At 49.5% G+C, this 25164-nt stretch overlaps 2 protein-coding genes across 7 annotated transcripts; both read right to left on the bottom strand.

The window, feature by feature from the left end:
- Window positions 1-363: 363 nt before the first annotated feature.
- ERAS (ES cell expressed Ras) lies at window positions 364-1328 on the bottom strand. The gene has a single exon (XM_023526539.1). The coding sequence runs from the start codon at window positions 1293-1295 to the stop codon at window positions 600-602; it is 696 nt and encodes a 231-aa protein (XP_023382307.1). The 5' UTR covers window positions 1296-1328; the 3' UTR covers window positions 364-599.
- A 2875-nt stretch (window positions 1329-4203) lies between these two features.
- HDAC6 (histone deacetylase 6) lies at window positions 4204-23927 on the bottom strand. Of its 6 annotated transcripts, none has more exons than XM_023526538.1 (29): window positions 23781-23927; window positions 22575-22694; window positions 22362-22490; window positions 22139-22227; window positions 20229-20313; window positions 20098-20138; window positions 19284-19380; window positions 19041-19138; window positions 17961-18065; window positions 17768-17836; window positions 13518-13644; window positions 13339-13404; window positions 13188-13247; window positions 13021-13110; window positions 12581-12687; window positions 12425-12492; window positions 12015-12189; window positions 11799-11927; window positions 11478-11646; window positions 11053-11186; window positions 10498-10566; window positions 10192-10384; window positions 8577-8726; window positions 7058-7232; window positions 6495-6946; window positions 6298-6408; window positions 6024-6170; window positions 5798-5926; window positions 4204-4393 (listed from the first exon to the last, which is right to left on the bottom strand). In XM_023526538.1, exons 2-29 carry the CDS (start codon window positions 22662-22664, stop codon window positions 4232-4234), a joined length of 3516 nt encoding a protein of 1171 aa, XP_023382306.1. In that variant the 5' UTR covers window positions 22665-22694; window positions 23781-23927; the 3' UTR covers window positions 4204-4231. The 6 variants fall into 6 exon arrangements, with proteins under 6 accessions (XP_023382306.1, XP_023382304.1, XP_023382303.1 ...); XM_023526536.1 differs by having other exon boundaries at window positions 22575-22689; window positions 23781-23899; XM_023526535.1 differs by lacking the exon at window positions 23781-23927 and adding an exon at window positions 23468-23720.
- Window positions 23928-25164: the final 1237 nt, after the last annotated feature.

The raw sequence follows: 25164 nt of genomic DNA on the forward strand, positions 1-25164 counted from the left end.
TGAAGATATTAGGAGTTTATGTGTTGGTAGCTGTTTTGTGGTTGTAGGCTTTGAACTGGTTATTCCCTCTACCCATAGTTATCTGCAAGTTTTTGCTCAAATGTCACCTACTCAGTAAGGCTTTCCTTGACCTACCACCTGTCACATTTTATCCCTTCACCTGCCTTTAATACATAGCCTTATGTCATATGTCCAAGAGCAGAAATTTTTTTAAGTGTTTTGTTTGCCTCTACACCCTTTGTACCTAAAGCAGGGCCTGGCACAAGCAGTTTCCCCATTTCTTGAATGAAATAATTCTCACAATTCAAGTAACATTCTTCCCAGTCTCACTCTCATCCACATAACACTTGGCATGGAGGCAGCTTTGAAACCTGAGAATATCATTTAATTTTGCACAAAATCTTTCAACTTGACAGAATATAACAGTATGCCCCACATTACCAAAAATCCTATCACCAAATGAAAACCTCCCCAGAAGAGGAGCCTATATCTATCCTCAGTACACCCAGTGTCCCACATAGCTAGTTGCTCAGGGGTCATATGTCAAGGAACCACCACCCTTGGCCTGGGGGAGGGTCCACTTTTCTTGACTAAGACCTTCAGCACAAGGAACAGCCACAACGGCACATGATTTTCCGGTGCCGGGCCTTATTTCTACCTGCCCCTGCCTCCTTTGCCATGGTCTCCCGGAACCTTTGGATTTCAAGGATGAGCAGGGAAAAGGCCTCCTCTACGCCTTGACGTGTCTTGGCTGAGGTCTCCACGAAGGGGGCCCCCCAGCTCTTTGCAAGGGCTATAGCAGTGGCACGAATATCTCCGGTGGTATTCGCAAGGTCGCACTTGTTGCCCACAAGGACAAGGGGCCGGGTGTAGTGAGGGCCCCAGGTGGCTCGCATCTGCTGCAGCTGGGTTAGAGATGAGGGGTCATCGAGGGCGAAGACACCCAGCACACCATCCCCAATAGCCACGCACTGGTCACGCAGGCCCTTGTGAATGGCCTGCCCTGCCGTATCCAGCACATTCAAAATGCAGCCCTCTTGGCCCAGGGCCACCTCCTTCCAGTAGGAATCCTGGATCGTGGGGTCATGATCTTCTACAAAGCACTGGTGGTTCAGCTGGATGGTCAACGCACTCTTGCCCACACCACTTGCACCCACCACCACCGCCTTGTACTCGGGCAGCTTCTTGCGAACATTCTCAGAGGGTGCTGGAGCACTGTGGCTCTCTTCCTGGGTGTTAAGGCTCCCGGTGCTCAGGCTCAGATCTAGCATGCTAGGCTTTGTTGGTAGCGCCATGCCCAGGGAAGAGATGTGCACAGCAGATCCTGCAACTTGGAAGAGAAGGAAGACAACAGTGTTGCGGGGCGGGAGAGTAGGTTAGGCAAGGAGACCATTTGGGGGCAAGGGACAGCTGGTATCATTGAATCAACATTTACTGAATGCCTAGTGTGTGCTAATCACCTTCTAATATGCTGTATATATTACCTATGTTGTTTATTCTCCCTTTCCCTTCTGTGACATAAACTCTGTGAAGGCAGGGATTTTTAAAAACAGCTTAACTGATATATAATTTATACACCATAAAGTTAACCTAGTTAAACTGTAAAATTCAATGAATTCTAGTTTTTTCATGGAGTTGTGCAATCATCATCATACTCTAATTTTAGAACATTTTCATCACTCCAAAAAGGAACCCTCTGCTCATTAGCAGTCCTGCCCCATTTCAGAGGGAGGGCAAGGATTTTGTCGGTTTTGATTTTAAATTTGAACAGTTGAACCCCAGCCCAGCATAATGCCTGTAATATAGCATGTGAGGAGTAAAATTCCTGTCCCCAGGGAGTTTTTATGTTCTAAAAGGTTGTGACAACGAACCAAATAAATAAGCAAATTATGAGGTACGTTAGCCATGATCTAGATATTCAACATATTGCTACTGTGTGGGAAGGCGGGGGTGGGGGAAGAATAGATAACAAACCCCAACCCTCAAAAATATGACAATCTAGTCAGGAAGACAGACAACAAAGATATTCCAGCAACAGGTGATGATTAGCATGCAGAAGGTGCTTGGTTAATATTAGCATTTTTATTATAATTTTTCATTCATTACTTCAAGAAGCTTCTGGCATGCCAGACATTGTAATGGGTGTGTGTGGAGAGGGGAGGTTGGGGGATGTGAGAGGTGTGGGGGTGGGGACCTGGCAGTGAACAAAATAAAGTTTCTGTCCTTGGGAGGATTAGATTCTGAAAGTGAGGAAGAGACAATAAACAAGATAAGCAAGTAAATTACCAAGCAATTAGAAAAGGATAGGCACACAGCAGGCGCTCAATTAGTGTTAGCAGCTATTAATAGAAAATCACCCGTTAACTCATTCAATACACATCCTGGTCTTATTCAATGTGTGGCCCCAGGAAATGCACCTTAATGCCTGCTACCAGTCTCTCTGAAACCTGGGAGCAGTGGCGGCTTGGGAGTAGATGGGGGTTTCATGTGTCCGTGGGGGTTTCTGTTGAGTTTGGGAGCTGGAGGTCAGGGTAGGGAAGCAAGGGGATCCAGCCATGGGATCCTCGGCCCAGAGAGATCCCTGAAACTAGTTATTGGATGTGCTCATCCAGAAAGAAGGGGGCCGTGATGAGGAAAGAGGTAAACAGAGGACAGAGTTCTGGGGGAGGGGGGCAGGAAGAGGGAGAAGATCTGGCTGTGAGGACTGAGAGGAGGGGACGAGGGCGGAAGCAATGAAGAGGGCACTGTAGTAGACCAGGTTGGAGATGACGGTGGGTGTGGAGAGGAGAGGTCCGATTCTGGTATATTCTGAAGGTGGAATTAACTAGCAGGATTTGCTGAGAGATTAAGAGGCAGGAGAGGGGGTCAAAGATGACTCCTCAGTTTGGGCCTGGGCAGATGGAAATCTAAGAGTGGGGACATGTGAGATGGGCTCTTCCCTCTTGGTGAAAGTCGCCATGACTGTGACTATGATCCTAAAAGCAGTAGGTATTATTTACTGAGAGCTTAGCTTGTGCTAGGTGACCCGCCTGCCATGACCACACTTAGTGCTCCTGACACCCCGGTGAGGCTTGGGCTATCATCACTGTGGCCTCTCTATTAATGAGGAACAGTAAGGCGCAGAGAAGTGAAGGGACGGCGGTGACTGGCCCGAGGTCCCACAGCCCATCAGAGATCAACAGAAGTCTCACCCTTCACAATAATACAGAACCACTGGCAGTGGAAAGTGCTATTGGAGTGTCATTATACGGTCCTTGAGACCCCGTGACCCCCTCCCCCACCCCACCGCACCCCCACCACCATCCCGGCTGCCTGAACTAAGTCCTTTGTGTGTCCTTTGTGTTCCCCTAATTGATCTGGGGGATGAGCTGGGGGGGGCGCAGATTAAGGGAGAGTGGGGGGTAGGGGGACCACACTAATGCAGGCCCTTACAATCCCCCTTTCAGGGCTAGCTCGGGACAACCTCACCAGGTCACACTTCCCATGACTAAGCTAGGTATGGTGGAAAGACTGGGGTGGGGTGGAGTGACCCCCCAAGTTTCACTCTAAAATCCTGACCCTGTGCTCAGTCTGGACCATATTGGCCAGTTTTTCTTTAGGGGGAACAGGGTGGGGTGGGGGAAGGGACCTCTCTCCCGCCCTGAGGCTCAGTCACAGCACTGCTTCCCGCCCGGCGCGGCCCCTGGCCCAGCTTGGCCTCCACAAAGCCGACCGCCAGAGGGGCTGGGAGATGGAGGCTGGCTCCCGAGGAGGGGCAGTGGAAGGGGAAGGATACCTGCAAACACCACCTCAGTCGCGCCCCCAAAGCCCTAGGTGGAAAGCCCTCCCAGGTTGGGGCTAGGCTGGGGGCCCAGCCAGCCGGCTCACCTTAGTGCTGAGAGAAGCGGTAGTGCTCGGACCCGAACCCGCTGCAGCTCTGACAGGACTGACAGGGAAGGAGGTGTTGCACCAGCCCCAGAGCTGGGGGGGATGGGGTGGGGGCGGGGGTACGCATGCGCGGCCCGCCCTCAGGCCCCTCCACAGGCGCAACCCCTCCCCTCACCTTCCCCCTCCCCGCCCTGGGGTGAGCGCGGGTCTTGGCCCCGCCTGCAGGTGAGCACCTAGGAGGTCCGCTTGGAGTGTGCTGCTGGAGGCGGCCAGACCTCCCTGCAAGCCCCGTGTCCTGCTGCACCTGGCCCTTACCTTGCCTCCAACTGGGTTGCGGCTTTGGGTTTTTAGTGTGTGTATGGTGTCAGATTTTTGACCTGAGTGGCCAGACTTTGGAAAATGTTTTGCGAGTGCCTTTTTGAGGCCATGGAGCCTGCGCTACCTCAAGCAGGCTTTTTGGTGTCTTGGAAGTGAGTAGTGTCTGTTCCTGGAGGGAAAGAGGTGCTGGAGAGGGTTGTGTCCATTCCTGGAGGGAAAAAGTTATGGTTATTCCGTCTGGGCAGAAAGAACCCAGTTTGAAGTGGATATATGTCAAGGCTAAGACATTTCCCAGACTCCCTTGCAGCTATGAGTCATGTGACAGTTCTGACCAATGAGATGTAAGCAGGGGATATTGGGTGGGGTATCCAGAATGCTCCCTAAAAGGAAGATGGGCTGAGATGGCCACAACCCTCAAGGAGAAGGGTCTCCTTGACTGGATGGGGCTCTGGTAGTCATCTATAGGTCATAATGTGGCCATGAAGAAAAGCCAGGAAATTCCCAAATTAATTCTCACTATGTGAGAGAAATAAAACCCCTAAATTATCCTCCAATTCTCCACTCCTAGTCACTGCTTTCCCCAGGAAGCTACCCATGACTATCAAATCTAAGTATGTTAAACCTGGACACAGACACAGACACACACACAGACACACAGACACACAGACACACAGACACACAAAATCAGGACAAAAAGATAAATGGGGAGACTGAGGCCTGGTGAGGACAATTCCTGATAGTTTTCTTGCCTTCTCAGCCCAAGGTGTAGCTGGGACTGGCTGTAAGGCTCCTCTTTCTAAGGCAGGCACTCATTTTTCACAGATTCCACCATTTAATCTACAGTGGAACCAGTCAAGCTGCTTGTTCCATTTCCAGTCAGTTTTTTGGGCACTGGCTGGTCAGGGGGACTGATCAGCCATATTGGCCAGGAGTGTTTTCTCTACCCACTCAAGGTTAAAAGACTTTCTCCAGGTTTTGTAATAGTTTGTACTTTATTACATATGTAACCCTGCCATACCTGCCAGTTGATCCCCCCTCCCTCCACAGTATCACCTTCTTGATATCAGCCCCTCTCTTGGGGCCACTGAGCTGGTTCCGCTTTCCTTCTAGGGCAGAGTAGATAGAGTCCCTAGAGCAGGCAGTGGGCAGGGGCAGATCAACAAGTCACCATCACAGTCCTCTTACAGGTATTTAGTTAAATCATATCCATTAGTGAGTTGTAAAGGGTTTTCAGAATGCGATACAGGCTGCCCCTCATCCAAGGTACAGGTTGGAATGAACTAAGGCTGGTCTATCTTGGGTCTCAAGATGAGAGGAGGAGCATGTTCTGGGAGTTAGTGTGAATGGGGCATGTCCTCCCCAAACTTGTTTTGGTGGGCGACGTTCTTCACATCTAGGAGAGCCTGAGGAGGAGGAGGCAAGATACAGTAGGTAAGAGAGAGTGAGGACCTCCTCTACCTCAGCCAGTAGGCTGCCCCTACTCCGGCCCTCAACCATCCTGTCTCTTGGACTATCCCACATGCAGAAGGGCCTCCATTCTCCCCTTATCCAATCACAGAAGTATGTGGGAGGAGTGAGTATGAGCACATTAGAGGGTCTGCCTAGGGCCTACCTGATGGTGGACATAGGCCTGACATTGGTAACACCAGGTAGAAAGGTCGACGTAGCTGAGGACCATTGGGTGTCCTGAGACTTTGTAGTGCTGTAGCATATGGGCACTGATGTAACGACCACAGTAGACCTGAGGTTGGAGAGTGAGTATCAGGGCAGGGATCAGCACTCACCTGTGGTTTGTTCCGGGGTCAACTTCTGCCCCATCCCCTTCCTCTGTTGCATACCTCATAGCAAGACAGACACACCCAGTTCTCCTGGAGTGCTCCACAGTCCTGGCAAGGCTGGGTCACGTCCAGGCCTGCTTCAGGAATGGGGCATACTGCCACCAAATGGGGACACCAAGGCAGTGGTGTCACAGCATAAAACATGACCTGGGTGGGTGAAACTGAGTAAGCTAGGGACTTATCTATCCATTATATGCTCCTACAACACATGCTACCTGGAAGAACAAATGGGCAAGAGAAGAAAGCCATAGTCCCATCCACTCCCTGAGCTCACCTGGTCAGTGTTCCCAAAGGCCTGCATCGGCACTGAATTATCCACGTCCTGACCTCCAGCTGCTTCTCCAAGTAGCCTCTCCTCTTCTGGGATCTGAGACTCTGGGGCCTCCTGGACACACAGAGGCAAGAGATGTATCCGAGAGGCCTGATTCTTGCCCTCTCTTCCTACTATGTGGGTGTGCTGGTGGGTCTTACCTGAGCCTTGTTGTCTAGTTCCAAGGTCCTGAGATTCCCAGTCAGCTTACTTAGGGATATCTGGGCTGTGGCTCCTTGCACAGGTGAGGCTGGAGGGGTTTGGATCAGCTTGGCAATTTCCACAGCCTCCTCTGAGGTGGTCTGGCCCAGCATGGCTGCCTCTGAGGTGGTCTGGTCTGGCGTGGCTGCCTCTGAGGTGGTCTTGTCCAGCATGGGTTCCCCCTTGGCTGCCTCTGAGGGCTGGTCCTGAGTGTGCTCTACCACATCCGTCTGTGACTTAGTCTGGGCTGGAGTAGACTCTTGAACAGATGATGCTGAGGTGTCCTTTTCTGTGCTTGCATCCAGAATGTTCCCTTCTAGTGTGGTCAGCTTCTCAGCTGACTCAGGATTTGCTGGTTGGGGTGCCTCCTTGATCAACTTAGAACTGGAGGGTCCCTCCTTGTCTTCGAATTCTGGAACCATGGGAGGGAGATCCTTGAGTGTGGGTGCTAATTCCTCTCCTGCCTCTAATCCCCACCCTCCCCTGAGCCCCCCATTGCCCCCAATTCACCACACCCACTCACTTGTGACCCGTAAGCTGCGCCAGTATTTGCGATGGATTTGGATGGTCTTAGCAATCGAGGCCAGGGCCCCGGATAGTGGGGGCCGTGGCAGGGTCAGCAGGGGTGGCGGGTCCCCAAGGAGGGTACGGGTGCAGGCAGCCATGGACTCTGAGATGGATGTCAGGTTATAGCCACCCTTTTTAAGGAAAAAGAGGAGGTGTGTCCTCAGGGAATTTGGGAAGCAAGATATCCTGCCTCCTAATCCTACTTTGGGGCCCTGCAAGTCTAGAGGGTGGGGACTGGGGACAAGTGAGTAGAACCCACATCTGTCAGATGGGGCAGCACCCATTGTGTGAAGCGGTTGTTGAGGAGGACAAATTGTGATGTAAAGTGCAAGATAATAATAACCACAATAACAATACTGATAGTAACAGTAATAGCTGTTGTTCATTAAGTGCTTGCTGCATGCTAGGCCTATTCTAAGGACCTTATGCATATTAATTCATTTAATCCTCAAACCACACGTGCTCAATCTGTACAGGAACCTGTATTCACAGTATGAGAACCCCTGGCTGCACCCACACAAAAACACCTGCCCCAATTTGATACAGAAACTGGTTTTTCTCTCTACATGAACTTCTGTCCTGACCTGGTATGAGAACCTCCTTTTCTCACACTCTATAGGAACTCCAGTCTCTGCTCTTTTTACAGATAAAGAAACTGAGGCTCAGAGTGGTTAAATGACTTGTCTGGGGTCATAAGAGCTGGGAAGAGGCAGCGCTGGGCTTGGAACCTGGGCTATCTGATGAAAGAGTCCATGTTCTTAACCACCACCCTGCCCTGCCACAAGCAGTCTGGGCACATTGTGGGACTTTTTACCAGCCAATTAATATCTCTATGACTTACTGTCTTCATCTGTAAGGTAGTGAAAATTAGCGCCTAAGATTGCTGAGAGGGTTAAATTCGTGCATGAAGAATGCATAATAGTAATAAGCTACAGCACTTCTACAGCACTCTTCCATGACCCATCTTACAGATGAGGAAACTGAGGCCCGGGGGCAGGGGCACAGAGTAATTTACAAAAGGTCAGTGAATTTATTTTGTCTTGGGAACTTGTTAGAGGCAGATCGCGTAGTGGTAAAAAGCATAGACTCTGGAGCCAGGCTGCCTGAATGCAAGCCCTGGCACTGCTATTATTAAATGTGTGGCCTTGGCCTAGTCACTACACCTCTCTGTACCTCAGTTTCCCTGATCTTGAGAGAGGAAAATTATGAGGTCAGCAGACCCCACCTCAGAAGGATGCTTTGTCAATGAATTAATAATACATATAAAGTGTCAAGAAGAGTGTCTTACACATGAGCACTCAATGAAAGTTGTTAATGCTGTTATTAATGCCCAGTATGTGTCAACAATCCCAGGTGGGACACTCAAAGGAGATTTTAGAAAATTGCCCTGAGTGTTGCAGCCAGCCAGCAGAAAGGGTAGGACACCAAGTCTTCCAAACCACCCCCACCACGGGAAGAGGGACTGAGAGAGTTACCTCTAGGATTAGGATAATGCGGCCACTGGCAAGGCCCATCAGCAGGTGGGTGAGATGGGCATAGCCCTCAGGTGATACCTGGCAGCCCCCCAACGGGTCCCCCCGTGCTGCATCAAAGCCAGCTGAGACTAGCACCAGTTCTGGGTTAAACTGAGGCAGAGAAATAAGAAATGCATGGACATGAGGGGCTTGGGTAGGCAGTAAGTGAGGTAGACCTAGAGACATTGAAATAAGGACAAAGGAAGACATGAAGATGCAAGTCAGAGAGATGCAGACATGACACCTGAAGGCTGGGAGACACAGACCAGAGCCCTGAAACTACAAAGGGGCTGATGTGTAGACACAAGACAGAGAGACATGGAGAAAGATCCACAGAGACATGGATACATCACACACAGACTTAGAGACATGAGACACTAGAAACTGATGGACGGGTACATGAGGTAGAGTCCTGAGATATGGAGATTCAGCTGTTAAGAGACAGTGACATGAGACACAGAGAGACAGAGATATGTCCTCACACACATGCCTGAGGGTGAGATCAAGAGACACACATTCCCCTTCCTGGGTCAATCATGGGACACACATGTACAAGACACATGGTTTTACACACATAGTGCCAAAGAGAGGTGCATATATGCTTCTATCATAAAAAAATGACAATGCAAGTACCACACACGGAAGATGGTCACATATAGTCATACATACCCACAATCAGTCCCATAAAGACCAGACATACATTGTAGAAGTCATACACATACAGCTTCTCACAGAGGGGACAGTAATCCATAGTCACCCCTGCACAGACACAATCATACACATACCATCACCACAGTCACAAAAGCCACACAACACTGTTGTGCCCACAGGAGGTGGTTACTTACACACAGTCACACACATGATTTCAGTTACACACACACAGAAGGTAGTCACAACCACAGTGCATCATCAGACACACATGCATGTCTGCAGAGGTCACAGAGATGGCGCTCTATCTGCACTTGGAGTTAGCCACACATATACAATCTGCCACAGACACACAGTTTACACATGGAGAATGCAGTTACCTACGGCCACTCATGCAGTCAGGCAAATGTATATATGCCACCCCCATTCAGAAAGACACACACAAACAGCCACAGCAGACAGAGATGAGTGTGACACAGCCTCCCAAATACAGAAAGTCACACGTTGGCTATCAGAGAGAGCACCTGTCACACAGAGAAATGGTAGTAGAAATGGTAGAAATAGCCACGTGTACAGAGTTTAACACATATACTCAAATCCCTCCCCCACTTGCACATGCAGTTCCACAGAGACGGCAGTCACACAGGGCTACCGTCACACACAGATAGGCACTGGTGATGGTGTACACTCAGGACATGTACACAGCCAGGCATACACAGACCACCCCTGCACACTCAGAAGTTCCTCACAGTTGCAGAGAAGGCAGTCACATATAGCCACTGTGCGCAGTCAGACATATGCAAAAGCCATCACGGAATCACCCCACACTGTCCCCATGACTGTCTCACAGGATCAGTCACTCAGAAGTCAGACACATGCGTACCTGCTTCCACGCACACAGTTGTGTCACATACATCCTAAAGCATACCTCGTAGGCAATGGGAAGCACCACACGATGCCAAGCAGCCAGGTACTCAGCGTCACCCATGCGGGGCCCATTCCAGGCCACATTGACAGTGAAGCCCATGCCCGCGGCCCAGCCCACCTGGTTGCTGGCACCCTCATCCCCCATGGGAAAGAAGGTGCCATGATCATAGCGGTGCAGGGAAATGTAGAGTATGCTGCCAGAGACAGGGTGGGAAGGAGGGCCATGGCTGTTTAGCAGCCTGGCACCTCTGAGGCGTGGCCCGCCCACCTCCCTGGCCACACCTCAACCCCTGCTTCAGCCCCTCACCTGGGATCCTCCTCAAATATATGCTGAGTTCCATTACCGTGATGGACGTCCCAATCCACGATCAAAATCCTGAGGAGGGACAGCTTCTTAGTTACCTAGGACATTCAGCCCCTGAGAGAGGGCAGGGACTAGACCCCTGGGGTATATCTGCAGGGACATTTATTGTGGATGGCAGGATCCTGGGTCCCTAAGGAAAGTGCTTGTGGGTCCTATCACAGAAAAGATGATAGGACAGCTGAGCCTGGGTCCTGAACAAGTGCTCAGGGCCAGACTCTGGGTCCTGTGTGAGTAAGGACTCTGGGTTCTGTTGGGATAGTTATCAGGGGCCAGAAATGCTATGGGGGGGGGGGACCTTGGATCCTGTTTTATAAGCACCACAATCTTGGGGTCCTCTCTGAGTAAGCACTGAGAAGTTTGGTCCTTGGTTCTTTTCTAGGGAAGTGCTGGGTAACTAGACCCTGGGTGTTTCTGGGTAAGTCCCGCCGGGGCTGCACCACAGGGCCTGCGGGTAAGCACTGGGCTTGGGGGGGGGGCGGCGTCCCAGGGAGCCCTCACCGCAGAGCATGCCCACTGATGACCTGGGCATGGCGAGCAGCCACAGCTACAGAGTTGAAAAAGCAAAAACCACAAGCAGCATCCTGTTCTGCATGGTGTCCCGGAGGACGCACCACAGCAACACCATTCAAAACCTGGGGGAGGAGCAGGGAGCCAAGATCAGACAGACTGCTGCCCTCATGGTTTTTCCTTCCCTTGTCCCCTTGCTTCTCCTCTTCCCTCTCTCCCACTACTAGCTGCTAGGGGCACCCAGCTCCATATTCTCATACCCCTGGCCACACTTCCCAGTGAGCAAGGCCTCTGGTGAACAGGGGTCTCTTCCCCATCCCACTTTTCTCAGGCCCTGCCCAACTCTCTCCAAGCTACCTCTCTCCATCCCCTAGGACCACCTCTCGAGCTGGAACCCCACTCCAAAGCAGATGCACCTCTCCTGCCAGCACAGCCTCCACAAGGCAGCATGTGGAGCCGGCAGCCAGCTTCGCACAGGCGAAGGTGCTGGGGCATATGTAGATGGAGTCAAAGTTGGCACCCTCGCGGTGCAGCTCCCGGGGTTTCATCTTCTCTGTGGCCCGCAGACGACCCACATACTCAGCACTGGAGGCAAAGAGGGAACACCAGGTACAAGTGGTTCTATCCCCTTCATGGCCCCTCCCATGTCCCCCAGCAGCTCTATGTACCCGGGCTCCAGCTCCCAGTTAGCATGTGTGCACTGAGACCCCAAACCACTCGGGGCATGAGGGTCTGACCTGTGGCAGGTGAGCAGCTCAGCGTCTGTGGCAGGACGTGCAGGCAGGATGAGGCAGCGCCTAGAAAGGCCCAGCTCCTCCAGACGGCACATGATCTGTGAGATGCGCTGGGGCATCTCGGGGTGGTGGCTGGGAGATGGGGAACACATACAGGGCTTAGTGCTTGAGGAGGGAGACAGACCCCTGCCCACTCAGCCTGGCCCTCCAACCACATACTTATCCCACAAGTTGTAGTGACCCATCATCTGTTGGTCGTAGACCAGCCCTGTGCGAGCCTGCAGCACTGGCCACGTCAGGATTGGGAGCTCAGGGGGCTGCCATGGTTCCTCCTCCTCCTCTTCCTCCTCTTCTGCATTGTCCCTCTCCACGTTGTCCTCCTCCAGGGTCTCACCTGGAAGGGGAGGCCACATTCACCCTACTCCCCTATCCTGGATCACTATAATACTCTGGAACTCAGTTTACCCAAATGCGAAAAGGGTTGAGAGGCCTGAAATCAAGACCCAGTGAGAGAGAGGGCCTGACCCTCCTTGAGCAGCCCAGGAAAGTCAGAGTGGGGGTCTGGAAGAGTCTCTCTCATGGCTCATTCCATTCCTGACCCCCAACTAAGCCCACTCCCTGTCTCCTACCTGATCTCACAAGGACTTCCCAGAAGGGCTCCAGGGCTTCCAGAGCGCAGGACAGTGAAGACTGGGCACTGAAGGACAGGGGATGGGAAAGTGTGACCAAATGCCCCAGGATGGGCAGTGAGGGTCTCATTTTTCCCCTCCTCCACATGGGCTCACCTTGGGCAGGGGGCACCAGGGGACTCCAGCATGGGGCAAGGGTCTCCCAGGAGGGTGTGAAGTGAGGCACTGACGCCCTCAGCCAGGGAGCGGAGGTTGTAGCCACCCTGGGACAAGAGTGTAAGCGGGGTCAGGAAATGACCAGACTTTACCAGGGAAGAGTAGTAGTAATACTACTCAGGTGCTGAGTAAATGTCAAGCAACAAGGAATTTAGAAGGTGACTTCATTTCGCTCGCTAGACAGTGTTATGAAGTGATTACTACTAACATTGTGCCCATTTCACATAAGGAAAGCGGAGGCACAAAGAGGTTCAGTGATTTAGGCAAGGTTGTCCAGCTGAGAAGTGCAAATGCTGGGACAGGAACTCCTGCCAGACTCGAAACTTTTGTTCTTATGTCCTCTAGGATCCACAGGCTCAGAGACCAAGTGAGTCACTCACCTCCAGAGACAGGATCAGTCTGCCTCCTGCCAGACCCATGAGCAGATGGGTTAGCTGGGCAAACCCTGCCGGAGTGGCAGCCATCTCACCCTGAGGGGATGCGAAAAGTCAGCCTGGCTCCATGTAGCCCCTTCTGCCTACCTGCCACCCCAGGGAGCCCGTCTTACCTTGGGGTCCCCTTGAAGGGCATCAAATCCAGCAGCCACCAGGACCAGCTGGGGGTGGAACTGAGTGGGGAAAGGACTACATGAGACCACCTGCCCTCACGCCCCATCCCTAACCATTGCCCTGCTCCAACACACCCCAGACCCCCAGGACCTCAAGGGCGACTGGCAGTAGGACTTGCAGGAAAGCAGCAATGTAGTCGGCATCTCGCATCCCCACCTGTAGACAGGGGCACACACTGATGAGATAGGGATGTTCTGCTCTCTGTCCCGAATCGGTGGAAGGGTTGGGGTGGGCCTCATTCTGGGGGCAAAGGGTGGGCAGACACTGACCTGGTTCCAAGGCACATTGATGGTGTATCCCTGTCCCTGGCCAAAACCTGTGGTGGACCAGTTAGAGGCCTTCAGGTGGGGCCAGAATCGACCCTGCTCGTAGCGGTGGATGGAGAAATAGAGCACGCTGAAGGCAGAGAGAGCAGGGGGTTGAGGAGTCAATCCCCCCAGACAACCCCAACCCACAGCTACCAGAGTTTCCTCAACTGTTCGTTCTCTCATTATTTTCCCAATTCTTTAATTCACACATTCATGCATTCTTCCATTTATTTATCCATTACTTCACTCACTCATTCATTTCCTCTCTTACCAGAACTCTTCCCTTAGCAAAAACACTGCTGCCTGTCAGTGCTCACCCGGGTCCAGCTCCAAGACTCAGAGAGCTAGAGGCTCAATCCCTACCCCCAAGGGTTCCTGACCCTGTGGGGACTCTAGATCATGCCTGCCCATCCACCTACTCCTGTGACTAAGGTGGTAACAATGAACAAACCCTGTGATGTTGGGAGGCCCACAGGGAACGTGGGGCTTAAAGTCAGCAGGAGCCAGCTAAGGCTGACAAGAGCATCAGGCCAGGCTGGGGAGCTTAGTGTTTCCCCTGAAAGAAGTGGGAGTCTTAGGGGCTAGGGTTAGGGCAGGTGGGACTCGGTTCTGTGTGTGGAGCTGCAGTGGGAGTGCTAGCTAGGGCTCCATGAGGCCAGTGAGGGGGGCAGTTTCTCTTCCCAGTATCTCACAGGCCACCTCTACTACTTCTTCGATTGTATAAGTGAGAAACCGAGCACTCAGAGCAGTGAGGGGAACTGACACGCAGAACAGATACTGAAAAGACACAATGGTCCAGAAAGCCCAGCAGGTGGCTGTGGGAGGGCTTAATTCTGACTGAAGTAATCCAAATGAATAATCTCTCATCCATTCATCCATCTGTTCATCCGCTCCCTGCCTTGTTCCAGGAAGGATTTAAGGCAGCATTCTTTTCCCCTTTTTAGGGAAATGCAAGAAATAGTGGTAAGCAATTAATCTAGACAAACCTGACAGTCTCATTTTAATAAATGCTTATAATGTTGTGAAATTTAATGCAATTGTTATAAAAAGATCCTTGAAATTTAAGAAAAAATATCTTGGAATTAGGGAATGAAACCCATGTGAAAGTTTAAGGCATTGAGTAGGTGGAGGATAATTTTTTTTTTGACTCTGATAAATATCAGTTCTAAAGTGTTTTTATTTACTAAGTTAACCATTAAAGGAGGAGAAATACACAGTAGAACATAAATATTATCATCAGGGAGAAGAAAGAATTAAAGAAAAGATTTAAAGAAAACCACCCCAGAAGAGAGCCACCAGAGTTAACAGAAGAACTAATACCCAGGAAACTAAGCTTATAAAGCAAATAGAAGATTTTAAAATAAGTTCAACTGACTTCCAGTGAAGGAATGGTGGATTGATAACAACAGGTTTACCTCCTCACTCTCCTATGATCCCACTCAAAAGACAGTAAAGGAATTTTAAACAAGTATCCACCCAGAAAGACAGAATGGGAGAAAGGATTCAGACAATAAGAGGTTTCAACAAATCCCTGCAAAATACTTTGAGGCTCCAGGAGCCTGCGGGGATGACCTGGGGTTTCCCTTCTAGAGAAATCAAGCACAGATCCAGGTCACTGCACACAAAATCAGTCCTGAATAGCCAACTCACCGAATGACTAATTCACTAAATTTACTTGTTTCTTTTAACTACTTAGCTTTAATTTGCCTGTTTTCCTGTTTTCATAAAAGTCTTTTAAGGACTATCCAACTTATCTCTACCCCATGACCCTGTTGTTGGAGTTAAGAGACCGAGAGATGGAGAGCTGGGAGATTGAAGAGCATGGATAAATTCTTTTTCATTTATACATTCTTATTCATAAGGAAGAATGCATCGAATATATTCACAATTCCTCATATCCCTGCATATAGTCAACGATATATCCACAAAAGAACAATGCATTTATTAAAACAAAAAAAGATTAATGATATTTTAAAAATGTTATTAATTTGCTTAGGCATGCTATTATGGTTATGCTCTAAAAAATGTTCTATGTTTTAGATATATTCTGATATATTTACAGAAGAAAAGATAAGGTATCTGGGATTAACTTTGAAATAATATAAGAGGGCAGCAGTGAGGGAAGGCATAGATGAAACAAGATTGTCCAATGTTAAAGCATTCAATTCAATAAGTCAGAAATGAACAAAATAAAAAACACAGGAAGAAATTAATTTCTTCTGATGAAAACAGAAAAAATAATGAAATACGAACAATAAACAATAAAACAGTGAAGATGGCCAAAAAAGCCAAATTCTAAATTTGAAATAAGTAAAATTGACAAACCTTTGCCAAGGCTGAGCGAAAAACAAAGAGATGTCATTCCAAGAAGATACTCTCTCTCTCTTTTTTTTTTTTTGGTATTTGGCAGGAATCTATCTAATGCCCGCCTCCTTGCCCACACTCCTTAAAGTTGAGAAGACAGTAGACATTTCCTGCCACTGTCACCATCTTGGGGAAATGCCTTTCAGGAAACAGACCCACATGCATCACAACAGGTTAGCCCCAGGACAGCCACCTGCAACAGTGCATCATTCTTAGGTATAAATGGCCAAATAAAGATTGCTAAACATTTGAGGAAAACTGAAGAAAACTTAAAGCACTTCTAATTATTACTCAATGAAAACATGATTAGGAATGAGAGGCTACAGAAACAGGGAAAGAAAGTGCTTTTGGAGATTAAAAGAATGTCTAAATACATACTTCAACAGAAAGGCTGGAAGGGAAAGTTGTAGAAATCTCCTAGGACACAGCAAAAAGAAAAGGAAGTAGAAAACAAGAGATAAAAAATGAGACACAGAAGATTGACCCAGGAGTTCTAACATCTAACTAACAGGAAGAGACCAGAAAGAATACAGTAGAAATCATCAAAGATCGAACAGAAGAAAACTTACAAGGATTTAAGAAAGGCACGAGTCTTCAAATGTAAACTCTCTACCCACTGCTAAGCAGAATGAGGGGCCAGGGTGAAAGTTCAGAACACTGGGGATAAAGAAAAGACTCTAATACCTTCAGGGAGGAAAATACATTACCCAGAAAGGAATGAAAATCAGACTAACATCAGGCACTTATTAGTAACACTGAATGATGGAAAATAATAAAGCAATGTCTAGAGAACAGCAAACCTAGATTAGATAATGGGCCATGGATGCTCAGGATCTATGGGGGGGAAAGTAGATTCTACACAGTCAGTTCAATAGAAGGCTTGATAAAACAACTGCTTAGTAGTGTCCCCTATTGAAAACGATGCACTCAATCACTTTCTGCAGGAAGGGTAAGCTGGCACCCTTTTCGGAGGAAAGTCTGGCAGTAGATCCCAGACTTTAAAGCATGCTGATCCTCTGATCCAGTAATCCATGATTAGAAATTCATCCTGTAGGTATACTAAGAGAAGTGTAAAATGATATATTTACCAGACTATTCACTACAAAACTGTCTATGATAGTAAAAACTAGAACTAGGAAACGTCATAAATGTCCTGGAGTTAAATGACCAGAGGTACAGCCATACAATGGAACACTGTACAGCCCTTACAAAGGGTGAGGTGCTTTTTAGGGGCACTAACATGGGGCAGTGTCCACCACATGCTATTAAATGCAAAAGCAAATTGGCAAAGACCATATAGAGGATTATCCCTTTAGGCAATGTATTAATAATAATGATGATAATGAATATTCATACATTTACAGGAAAAATTCTGTAAGGATATAACCTAAACTATCAACAGTTATTTTTGAGGTGATGGGAATTACAACAGATTCACTGCTATAGACATTTCTGTATTATTTAATTTTTTTAATAAATACTTTGCAGTAGTCATAATTAGAAAAAAATAAAGCAGTGATTTGAGGTTCACTTCAGCTCCAGGGTAAATTGATGAATGAGATCTCAAAATATCATGGGCTCAAATCTCATCTCTTCCCATTCTCCTCTGTGTGATCTCATAACCTGTAAGTCTCAATTCCCCCATCTGTAAAATGGGAAACCCAAAAGTCCCTGTCTCAGTGAAATTAAGAGAGCAGACATGCAGAGAGAAGCACAGAGCCTGGTCCTAGGGCGGCAGACCCAATGAATGTGAATGCCTTCCCTTCCTTCTTGGGCCCCTTCTGGCTAGGCCTCTAAGGGTAGGGGTGGCTGGGAGTCTAGCATCTGGGGTGGCACTTGGGGCATACCTGGGGTCTTGGTCAAAGGTGAACTGTGTTCCCTGACCGTGGTGAACATCCCAATCCACGATAAGGACCCTGTGAGCAGAAGAGAGGGGAGCACTGTGTTAAGGATCCAGGTGCATCTGGGGGAAGTACCCAGACCAAGCTACCCTACCCTGTGCCACCCCTATCACACCTTCCCCTCCTGCTTGCTGTTTACCTCTGAATGCCATGCTTCTGTTGAGCGTAGCGGGCAGCCACGGCCACATGGTTGAACATGCAATACCCGTCCATGAGACTGTGTTGGGCGTGGTGTCCAGGAGGCCTGGGCAGGACAAGGAAAGCCACGGACTAGGCGGGGGCGGGGGGGTCTTCCTCTGCAGAGACAGACTGCCCCTGCTCTCTAATCCTAGACTAACAACTATGCCAGTGCTGATGCCCACCAATCTGCCAGGAACTGAGTAACTGGGACCTTCGAACCCTCACCCCCAGTCTATTGCTCTCTCTCTGAAGGGAACTTGATAATGCTCATTAAAATTATCAATGCATACACCCTCACACCCAGTCATTCTGCTCCTGGGGACTTAGCCTACAACTTATATAACAAAAAGTGTGAAATAACATATTTATAAATGGACAACAATATTTGCTGTGGCATTTTTTTCTTGAAACAGCAAATGATTGGGGGAAACCCAAATGCCCAACGTTAGAGAGCTGGTTAACTTATTGTACACTTGCACAATGGTGCTCTACATGGGTTTAAGCTAGACACTGTTAGGAAAAGCTTTCTAAGATGTATAAGTGGAAAATGTATGGTATGAAAGGGAGTGTGTTAAGTGCTGGAGTACTCCCGAAAAAATAGGGAGGGAAGAGAAAGTCTCTATCTTCTGTATTTCATCAGTTCTAGGATGCCAATGGTGATAAGATATACTATGATTTTACATGCCAGCAACAAAGCAGAAAATGTAGCCAACTGAATTCTGAGATGTCACTGTTTGTAAGATGCATCTGGATTTCAAGATGTTACCAATATGAAAAAAAATGCATGTTAGCATCAACGAAATATGGTATTTACTCCACGAACAGGCACAGACTGTTTCTTGAGGACACTGGTTATAGTGACTACCTACAGTAGAGGAAGCAGGTGTATGGGAGGCAGGGACAGGGTTGGGAGGCAAATTTTCTTGTACCCCCTTTTGTACCTTAAGCATGTAAATACACTACCCATTACCAATACATTTTACAACTGAGAGAAGGACTTTTTTAAAATGTAAAAAAACCAAATGCTAGCAGGTCCTACCTGATGATGGCCATGCCATTCCGGATCTCTGCCCCCAGGACTGCATCCACCAGCCTGAGGACGGAGCCTGAAGCCAGGCAGGCGCAGGTGTATGAGTTCTGGAGATACAGTGGGGAGCCAGAGAAGGCATGAGGGAGAGAGCAGCCCTGCCCACTCAGATACTATCCCCAGGGTGGGGTGAGTGTGGAGGTGGGCATCCCCAGGATTACTACCACCCTCTGCTCTCACAGTTCTCATCCATACCGGATGCAGATAAACTGAGTCATAGGTGTCTGCTAGGATACGGAGTTCTCCCTCATTCATGTATTGGGTTGTTTCCATCAGATCAATGTATTCTAGGCTGCAGACACAGATGGGGGATGAGATTCAGGAATCTACCTCCCTCCTTGGCCCTAAGCCAGGACCCTGTCCCCTCCCCAGCTAAGCCTTCCATGCACCAGACCCCTGGACAAGTCAGACATCCTCAATTGTCAATCTGGGGAAACAGCTGGGAAATAGGCCATACTCTCTACTTCTTCCTTAGCCCTTCTCATTTCCAGTAACATCCCTTGCCCTCTGCTCTAGCCATACCAAATCCTATTGCCAGGACTTTGGCCAGATTGTTCCAGCTTTCTGTATCTCCCTTCCTTCAGTTCTCCTCTTCATCTGACTGATTCTTTTCTCCTCTTAAAACTAGGTCAGACATTCCCTTTGCCAAGTTAGCTTTCCTTGGGCCATACCACACAAGGCCCCTTCCTGCAGTCCCCTGGAAAACCCCTTGATTGCTCTTTCCACACATCTACCAGCTGTTTACACAGCAGATTATAACAACGATAACAGCTCATCATGGGCTGATGCTATGTCAGGCACCATTCTAAGCACCCAGCACATATCAAACCCTCCTGAGAAACTTATGTTTACTAGCCCCCATGTTATAGGTGATGACATTGACATTCAGAGAGGCTCAGTGACTTGCCCAAGGCCAAAGCCCATGACATTCTTTCCCAAAGCATTCACTCTGCCCTGGTGGGCTCAGGGTAGCCTCTTCCCCAACCCTACAAGGCTTCCAACCCTTCACCTGTGAACCAACATCAGCTCCTCCTTTTCAGCAAACCGGGCCTGGGAAGACACAAGGAACAAAGAGCCAAGGCAGTCACCACACCCAGGTCCTGCCAGCTCCTGCCCTCCACCCAGGGCTGGGGGACTCACCTGAAAGGACACACAGCGGTCCAGGAGGCCCTCCTGGATCAGTTGTTCCTTGATGGCATGGAGCCGCTCGGGGCCTTCAGGGAAGCTGGGTTGGCAGAAATATAGTCACATGCATACATAGACATATATATGAGGACACTATTGAGCAGCACATCTGTCCCTGCACATCTTTCCATCCACTCTTCCACAACTGCTCATGCCAGCGGCTTTGGAGTCACCCCTGGTGCCTGTTGGCTCTGTTCTCAAAATACATCCAGAGCTTGTCCCTCTCCTTATCACCTCCACTGCTGCTACCATAACCTCCTGCCTAGCCTATTGCAGTCAGCTTTTCATTGGCCTTCCTGCTTTTGCCCTCACTCCCCCCAATAGTTCTTTCTCTGCACAGCAGCCAGACATCAGTTAAAACTCAAATCGGATCATGTCCCACCTCTACTCGAAACTTTCTCGTGGCTCCCATCTCATCAAACCAAGTACTTCCCAGCTATTTTCCTCCCCGCCTAGAACACTCTGCTCCCAGATGTCTCCACAGCTCTCCCCCTCACCTCTTTCAGGTCCCTGCTCAAATATCAGTGAGGCCTTCCTTGACCATCCTATATAAAACTGGAGTCCCCTCTACTGCGCTTTCAGCTACCCTCTCTCCCATGTCAGTGTTTCTCCACAGCACATCTTTCTAACACACTGTACCATTTACTTTTTGGTTGTTCACTGTCTGTCTTCCCCCTTGAAAATGTAATCTCCACAAAGGCAGAGGTTTTGTTTGTTTTGTCTACTGCCACATCCCTAGCTCCTCAGGAGTTGGTAGATCTCTATTTAGTAATGAAGTCTTTTGCCTTCCTGAGTCTTCCATTGGGATAGGGTAGATAAACTGAACTGATAAACACATAAGTATAATAATGACCAAAAAATGACATGGACTAGGAAGATCTTGAAGATTGGGTGTGGGGGGAGGGAATGGCCAGGCAAAGCCCTCTTTGAGTCTCTTTGAGATATGAATGTTAACTGGGAGGAGAGAAGGTAGAAACAGATCTCTGGAAGAGAGACTGGCCAGGGTAAAGACCTGAGATGAGGGAGTGCCTGGCATGTTAGAAGAACAGCAAGGGGACTGGTGTGGGTGAAGTGAGTAAAACAAAGTGAATGAGGGGGATTGGCTGATGAGGTCATCAAGTCGATGTGGAGCCAGATCACATAGAACCTAAGAGGCCAGGAAGAAGAATTTAGACTTTACCTTGAGGGCAACGGTCTTCCCTTGAAAGATTTTAAGAAAGAGAACATCATCTCATACATATGTTTTAGGCTGTTGTGTGGAAAATAGACAGCAGGGGTGAGGGTGGAAGCAGGAGACCAGGGAAGAGGCCTCTCAGTCTCAGTGAGTGATGATGGTGGTGGCAGTGAAGACAGTAAGGTCAGGTACTGCATACATTTTGAATATAGAGCCAAAAGAATTTGCTGATGGATTACAACATATGTGAGCGAATGAGAGGTATAATTCTTCCCTTTCAGCACAAATGTCATTTCTTCAAGGATGCCTTCTGGGAACCCTGGATGCTAGTCTAGGATCCTCTATTAAACACTCTTGAAGCCCCTGGTCTTAAGCCCTCCTTCATTAAACACTTCATATTGCTGTTGGCTGTTTAATAATCTGCTCTTCTACTCATCTATCAGCTCCTTGAGAAGGGACCCTGCCCATCTTGTCCAACACATTTGTATCACCAACTCCTGGCACACAGGAGTTGTGATACAATAAATGTTTGCTGGCTAAATGAAAAGAACTCTTCCAGGCCTGAGCCTCACCTCCCTAAATCATCTGTTCCCAGTCTCTAGGCTAGTGTAAGAAAGGATTTGTTCTTGCTAATCGCTCTAAGAGTGCGTATTTGTGTGGTTCAGGAACAGTCTGGAGTAGTCAGCCTCACCTGTCATCCCAGAGGCAGTGGAATTCATTGAGCTGCTCATCTAACACCAAGCCAGTACCAGACAGTGTCTTGGCCTCAACGTTCAGATCCTGCAAAGAAAAAAATGGGTAACACGGATCCATTTAGGGCCTGAGTCAGAAGGAACATCCCATACTGTCCAGGATGGAGAAACTCAGGGTTTTGATTGTCACAGGAGGCTAAATTGTGGCCAGGCCTCTCTCACCAGCCCTTGCAGCCCCACGATTAGGTCTTGCCCTGTTGCCTGGCTGAGCTTCTTCATTCTGCCTTTCTTCTTAACTTCTGCTAGTTTGGGGCTGGAGTGGAGCGTGGCACCCTTCTTAGTACCTCGCTTCTGCCAAACAAAAAGAAGTGTCAGAGTCCACTGCAAAGCCCACTGCTTCCCCTCCCCCTCACCAGGATGGGTCTGGGGCCTCACCGAGGTGACGTTGGAGTCGTGGGGGGTCGAGTGGGGGTTGTGCCTACTCCGCGGCTTGGTTGTGGTGGAATCCTGGCCAGTGGAGGTCATGGTCGGGGAGACTTCACCCCTAACGCTGTTCTGGGGGGTGCAGTAGAGGTGACTGAAGGGGCTGGGGTGCCCTGAGGACCCCACATCCCAGCCCCTTCCAAGGCCACGCCCCTTATACTAGTCTCCATCTGTTATGCTATGCTATTCCCCCACCACCTTCTAAACTCCGCCTCTCAAGGCTCTCTCCCTCCACTGGGGTGTCCATTCCACGAGGTCCCGCCCACTTCACTAGACTCCACCCCTTTGCCACTATTCTTTCCCCTTTCAAAGTCTTGCCCTTTCAAAGAGCAATTAACCCCCAGGCTCAGGCCATTCTAGGGCCCGCTCTTTCCAGAAAATCACTGCCTCTCCCTCTCTAAGCCTCATTCCCAGATCCTTTAATTCCTCACAGCCTCGCCCGGACCCCACCTCTTCACTGACGCCCTTTCCAGCCAATCTCCCTGGATAATTACCCACCCTTTCTCTCAGCCAGACCCAGTCCTAGCCCGGGCCCGGGCCCAGGACCGACTCCACTTAACTCCACCCCTTATCGGGCCCGAATGGCACCTTCCACTTGGCCAGATCCCGCCCCTAACGTTTCAACAAGCTCCGCTCCTCAGGGGACCGCCCCTTTCCTTCCACCAGGCCCCAACCCCCGCCCAAACCCTACCCATGACGCTTCCCTAACTAAGCCCCTTCTGTCAGTTTCGAGCCACCTCTCACCCGCCCTCGCCCCCTCCGCCAACGCCAACCAATCCCTTCAGGTCTACTCACTGGGCACCGCCCTTTTCTTAAGCTCCGCCCACGGCTCCACTGCCCAATACCTGTGGGGCTGCGGGTGCCCGAGACCAGCTTTTCCATTGGGCCGGGTCTCTCTACTGCTCGCCGAGATCCCGCCCTCACCACGGATTGTGAGGACCGTGCCCCTCCTGTGGACCACACCTCCCCGCGAGCTCACTAACAGTCTGTTTGCGCATCAGCGTGCGACGCGGACCTTGCTGCGCTTGCGCGAAACGCGGGGCGGGCGGTCGGTCAGACACGGCGCTCAAACTCAAGCTCACCCCTGCCCCCTCCCCCAACCGCCAACGCTGTAATCTGGCTTCCCTGGCCACCGTCTCTCTATCACTGTCCAGTCACCTTAGGAGCCCTCTGGACCCGCGACAGTTGTGCCGGGCGATGACTAAAAGGAGCGAGCGAGGGAGTTAAGAAAAGGCGTCTTCCCTCCTTCCCGCGGCTTCTGCGTTGCGCGCCGTGATGACGTATCGCGGGCGGGTCGGAGCCCGGTTGAAAATGGACGGAGGCTGGAAGTGGCCAAAAGGGAGTGGTGATGCTGCTAAATGTGGCGAGGATTTTTTTAAGTTAATGTTTACAAAGGTGGTACACAGGAAGCAGTCACCAAATGTTAGCTATTAATATTCTGCCGCGAAAATGTATGGCGGGGCGGAAGGAGTCTTAGTAGGGCAAGTAGTTATAATGATAGCAAGTATTACGTGTCAGGCATTTTTGTAAGCCACAATTCTCTGAGGTAGTTCCCACTGTTAAGGCTGCTTTGCAGATAAGGAAACAGCTTATGCGACTACAGCCACGTGACTTTGGGCAAGTTACAGAACATCGCTGTGCTTCAGTTTCCTCATCTGGAAAATTGTGATAAAATAGTGCCTGGGGACAGAATAGACTCACGGAGGGGAATTTTTCTTTTTTCTTAAGCAGCAGCTCTCCCGGTCACCCCCTCCACCGAGTAACCTCTGCTCCCAAGTTGTAAAGGAAAGTGCATGCCTAGAAGGAAGAGGGTGTTGCCCCCTTGTGCCCCACCCCCAACTCTCCCACCCCAGGTCTAAATAGCCCTGCAGGAGGCCGGTTTGTCCTCCTAATCTCCTTTTCTCATTCTTCACCATTTCCTACCCGGCTGTAGGCTGGGGCTGGAGAGATAAGCGGTCTGGGGTTCATTCAGCATCGCTGACTAACAAACAGATTGACAGCCCCACCACCCAGTAGCTAGGCCGTCAGACCCTCTTGAAAACCCCAGTTCTAACCCTCTGTTCCCTTCTACTCTTCTTGCCTGAATATGTCTTTTGTCCAGGTGGAAGAAGGTCACAGCCCTAAAACCTTTAAACCTCCACATATACCAAAGAAAACACAGTGATACACACTGAGGAACATTCTGGGGTTGTGATGCCTGCAAAGTAATATAGTAGGGAGTCTTGTAAGGGTCAAAACCCATTTTTCTGTATAGTCAAAGAGAGGTTTCTATGGAGCAGAGGTTGGCAAACTTTCTATGAAGAACCGGATAGTAAATGATTTTGGCTTTGCAGGCCACATACGGCTGGCTGGCTGGCTGGCTGGCTTGTTTGCTTGCTTTTTTTTTCTTTCTTTCTTCCCTCCCTCCTTACCTCTCTCCCTCCTACCTTCCTTCCTTTTCTCTTTTTTTCTTTTCCTTCTTTCCTTTTAAAAATGTAAAAACAGGCTGTTATCCGGCTTTGGCCTGAATGCCATAGTTTGCTGATCTCTGCAGTAGAGTGTC

Source organism: Pteropus vampyrus, unplaced genomic scaffold (genome assembly GCF_000151845.1).
Source record: "Pteropus vampyrus isolate Shadow unplaced genomic scaffold, Pvam_2.0 Scaffold984, whole genome shotgun sequence".
Lineage (NCBI taxonomy): Eukaryota > Metazoa > Chordata > Mammalia > Chiroptera > Pteropodidae > Pteropus > Pteropus vampyrus.

Bases quoted from the DNA above. Each gene is read 5' to 3' on its own strand.
- ERAS (XM_023526539.1), bottom strand. From the start codon at position 1,295: ATGGCGCTACCAACAAAGCCTAGCATGCTAGATCTGAGCCTGAGCACC.
- HDAC6 (XM_023526538.1), bottom strand. From the start codon at position 22,664: ATGACCTCCACTGGCCAGGATTCCACCACAACCAAGCCGCGGAGTAGG. The intron at 22,491-22,574 runs GTGAGGCCCCAG...TTTGTTTGGCAG, and splicing joins ACGACTCCAACGTCACCTCG to AAGCGAGGTACTAAGAAGGG. The intron at 20,314-22,138 runs GTGAGGCTGACT...CTGCCAACCCAG, and splicing joins CACTGCCTCTGGGATGACAG to CTTCCCTGAAGGCCCCGAGC.